Source organism: Perkinsus marinus, assembly GCF_000006405.1.
Source record: "Perkinsus marinus ATCC 50983 genomic scaffold scf_1104296932410, whole genome shotgun sequence".
Classification (NCBI taxonomy): Eukaryota; Perkinsozoa; order Perkinsida; family Perkinsidae; genus Perkinsus; species Perkinsus marinus.
The window spans coordinates 27,549-31,374 of record NW_003215453.1 but is presented as its reverse complement, the minus strand read 5'-3'; the positions used below and the strand labels follow the sequence as shown (position 1 = coordinate 31,374).

The 3,826-nt window shown below is 39.5% G+C and overlaps 3 protein-coding genes across 3 annotated transcripts in view; all 3 read left to right on the top strand.

Annotated features, from left to right (window-relative positions):
• The window catches only part of Pmar_PMAR022241 (vacuole membrane protein, putative), a gene marked incomplete at both ends in the record, with an annotated part of 2,561 nt that extends 1,151 nt beyond the window's left edge, over window positions 1–1,410 (top strand). The window contains 9 exons of the mRNA XM_002785463.1: window positions 109–178; window positions 237–371; window positions 417–599; window positions 660–720; window positions 770–865; window positions 913–1,038; window positions 1,102–1,191; window positions 1,240–1,303; window positions 1,388–1,410. Coding sequence (XP_002785509.1) covers window positions 109–178; window positions 237–371; window positions 417–599; window positions 660–720; window positions 770–865; window positions 913–1,038; window positions 1,102–1,191; window positions 1,240–1,303; window positions 1,388–1,410 — 848 coding nt within the window. The remainder of the gene's footprint in view (window positions 1–108; window positions 179–236; window positions 372–416; window positions 600–659; window positions 721–769; window positions 866–912; window positions 1,039–1,101; window positions 1,192–1,239; window positions 1,304–1,387) is intronic.
• A 52-nt stretch (window positions 1,411–1,462) lies between these two features.
• Window positions 1,463–1,719, top strand: Pmar_PMAR022240 (hypothetical protein; the record flags this gene model as incomplete). Its single annotated transcript, XM_002785462.1, has 2 exons — window positions 1,463–1,530; window positions 1,587–1,719. Coding segments are annotated over 2 exons (201 nt in total), but the record flags the coding sequence as incomplete, so codon positions are not given.
• A 1,828-nt stretch (window positions 1,720–3,547) lies between these two features.
• Window positions 3,548–3,826, top strand: part of Pmar_PMAR022239 (Voltage-dependent anion-selective channel, putative) — a gene marked incomplete at both ends in the record, with an annotated part of 2,973 nt that continues 2,694 nt past the window's right edge. Inside the window, 2 exons of the mRNA XM_002785461.1 lie at window positions 3,548–3,691; window positions 3,755–3,814. Coding sequence (XP_002785507.1) covers window positions 3,548–3,691; window positions 3,755–3,814 — 204 coding nt within the window. The remainder of the gene's footprint in view (window positions 3,692–3,754; window positions 3,815–3,826) is intronic.

The following is a 3,826-nucleotide window of genomic DNA, read 5'->3' as shown; positions in this document are numbered from 1 at the left end:
ATGTATGTAGCAGCCCATGCCTTTACTCTGTAGTCTTCAACTCAACTTCTGATACTTACTACTTATATAGGTACATCATTATACCCTTTATGTTGTTATGGATGTTAGGACGATTCTATGATGGTCCTCATCAATATGTGCAGGATGATATATCTACCTGGTTCCAGTTTATAATATGGTACTACTACTACTAGTGTTGTTGTTGTTGTTGATCTTATTATACTATCATCATTTAGGTGGGTAGGATTAGGTGTATTATCCAGTGTTGGTCTTGGTACTGGTATGCATTCTGGTTTATTGTTCTTATTCCCTCATCTATATCTTATATCATCGACAGCACAAGAATGTAACAACATGCAGTTTGACTGGAGGTAGTAGTAGTACTAATACCATACCACAATACTACTACTTTATAGGGTTAATATGTGGGGTAATGTTATGAAACCTGATGAAACGTTCACTTGTATTAATCCTGATGCTGATTCTGCTTCATACCACACCAATGTAACATTATGGTCATTACTATCAGCAGGATGGTTACCATGCATGCTATGGGGTATTGGTACAGCTATTGGCGAGCTACCACCTTATGCTACTTCGTAATAATAATACTACCAAGGGTTGTGGTGGTTGTGGTATGTATATTATTATGATCTTAGGTATGCGGCACGTAAGGCGGGGCTCGAGGATGAGGACTTTAATGAGGCTTTTGGGGTTGTGGTAATAATAATAACTTATGTAGTCCGTATAATCAATATCATGGATATAGGATTCTGCTGCTACTTGTAACAACAACTCTGCTGATGTTGTTGTTGATTGGATGAAGAACTGGATGATACAATTCCTCGAAAAACATGGTTTTTGGGTGGGTCCTCCTCTCCTCTTTATTATTATCATAGTAGTACTAATCAGGGAGTTCTGCTTATGTCGGCGTGGCCCAATGCTATGTTCGATCTCTGTGGTCTATGTTGTGGCCATTTCCTTATGCCTTTTTGGACATTCTTCTCAGCAGTATTCCTTGGGAAGGCTGTTATCAAGGTAATAATAACAACAATCACAATCATCATCATGGTCGTCATCATGGTCATTCTTGCCACTTAGGTATTTGGTCAGCTAGTGTTCTTCACTGTTTTATTCTCACCTAATGGACGGCTTGTAATGGTTCAAGGCGTAGCGAGAATAGCAAGCAAGGTAATAATAATAGTAATGATGCTTTTCTGTCATTATACATCGTTATAGTTTGGTGCTGATGAGCAACAAATAACGGATAAGTTACAATCAATGGTTGTTAAGTTCTCTGGTGGTAGTAGTAGCAATACTACTGAACACATACATGGTAGTGGTGGTAATGGATATATAGAACCAACAGGAGGTAAGAGTAATCCAGGTGCTGCTGTATTGATGACCTAAGGTTTAGATCATTATCATCATCACAATACTACTCATCATCTGGTGGCAACAGCATTCCGTTGGGTTATGGGACTTATTATCCTCATCTTTGCTAAATCATGCATGGAACAGTTTGCACAGGTAGAATACAACTACAACAACAGTAGCAGTCCTAGTCTTATATCACTTATTATCAGCAATACCAAAAGGAGATAGATGATGCTCGATTAATACAAAAGTATGGTTATTTACCAACACCTAAGAAGGCCAATAACAACAACGATATGGATTCATCATCATCACCAACAGTAGCAGCTGGACATCGACACAGTAGTAGTAGTAGTAGTAGGGCTCATGTTACCATCACTATTAGGATCCCCATCATCTGCATTTGATGCTGCCGAAGTTCACAGAGTATCACGGAGTAGAAGTAAAAGCTATAACAGCGTCGTTTCGTCTCCACGCTACTCTAATACAACAACTAGGAGGAATAGGAGAAATAGGATTAGGAGCAGTAGTAGTGCAACTACTTCTGACCAGCAGCAGCAGCAATAGGCACTACTGCTGTTGAATAATACCATCTGTCGAGTGATTAACAATTATTACCTCATAGTAATACCCTCTATTAATGTTGTGTTATCGGGATTCTAACATCATCACTAACCAGGTATAATCATGTCCCACTTCACTACTACTACTACTACTACTACTACTATTATCCCTTGCTATTATTATCATCATAATATCATGATAACCTCATTACTAGCAGTAAGACTAGTCCTCCTAGTTCTACTTACTCTACCCCTACCTATAGTTGTGATCTTATGATGATCATATCCTTCTTGTATCTATTCTAACCGTATCATGTATTAATTCGAAGGATTTAGAGTATCTATGAGAATGAAGTGCCGAATATTTGCGGGAATCTTGGTATATCTTTATAGGGTTTTTATATGAACAAACTACGGCAACTGCTGCTCATCCCCTCTCTACCACGACTACCCAATAGGATGGCAACTTCTGGTGCTCCCAATACAGTGGTGGTCCTACCAGAAATAAGCAAGGATGATCACATTGTTGTAAGAATACCTCTCTTATGTGCTCACGTTCATGGCAACAACAACAACATCATCATCATCATCATTTAAAGAGCACTTTAGTATAGTAGAAGAGTGTTTTCGTAGAGGGTGTCGGTTAGTTGCTGCTCCATCAGTTTGTGTGCCTGCTGTCCCCGGTGATAGTAGTAGTAGCTTCTCTTCCTCTGTGTAGGAGCCTCCATGGGAGAAGGATGCTAAAGATCCCGACCTTTTCTGGAATAAGTGGGAGACGGTTAAGCATCTACGAGCTACTGGTAGAATATTAAGAAGAAGACATCTTTTTAATGAATATGACTTCACAACAATAGAGGGATGGAATATGATGTTTATGAGTAGAATGGAGGAGTTTGTAGGAGATAATATGCATCTCTTATATCATCATAATCCTTCATCTGTGTTAGTGTGTGTATCATGCGAGGAAGGATATGAAACCAGAAGATCGTAACGATTTGGCCACATCGATTGCCATATCGGTAATAATAATAATGACATTCTTATCGTGTTTATTATTATTATTATCATCGTAGTCTTGGTCACAAATCCGACCACGAAATATTACATCATGGACGGTCGTGCCATATGAGTCATCAATTATACAAGCAAGGATGGCTACGCATCATCACCATACATGGTATCAGTATGTAAGTCATCCTTATCAAGTGAGTACTATATCGGTGTTGTTGAATTCTCAAGTAGGTACTTCAAGTAGACGTTGAAGAATTATTGACTTTCCATAAATCAAAGAAGCAACTCGGCAGAGTTAGTCGAAATTATGTGGTTTTCGAGATGTCCGTAAGTGAACAATATCATCATCATCATTAGTAGCTCATGAACTCATTGAGTAGTAGGAGGAGAATAGTGAGTTATTGGTCTCAGTTGCTCAAGCCAGGCGTTTTCCGAGTTAGTGCCATACGCCCCTTCCGAGAGAGCGATGATTGAATGCGTCCCATGTGGCCCGCCGCCGCTATCGTTGTGTTTCTGTTATTGGCCTCTTTCGGTGTTGGTTGATGAACATAAGGAGTCATTTTCTAGTGGTATTGGTTGTCTACCATATGTCCTCAATGAAGCAACATCAACAACAACAGCAGCAGCAGTCTGTGGGTGTATCAACAGCAGTAGCTGTGGAGAATAATCAGAGTCTGCCAAATCAAGTACTCTATGTGTGTGGTAATTGTGGAAATGAGCAGGAATTGAAGTTAATGGCGGTAATATCATCATTAAGGAGGAGGAGGATGTGATGATTATATCATTATTATATCTGCTATCAGGATGCTATCAAGTGCAACCGATGTGGACATCGTATCCTCTACAAGAAGCGTCAACGCCGTGTGATGATATTC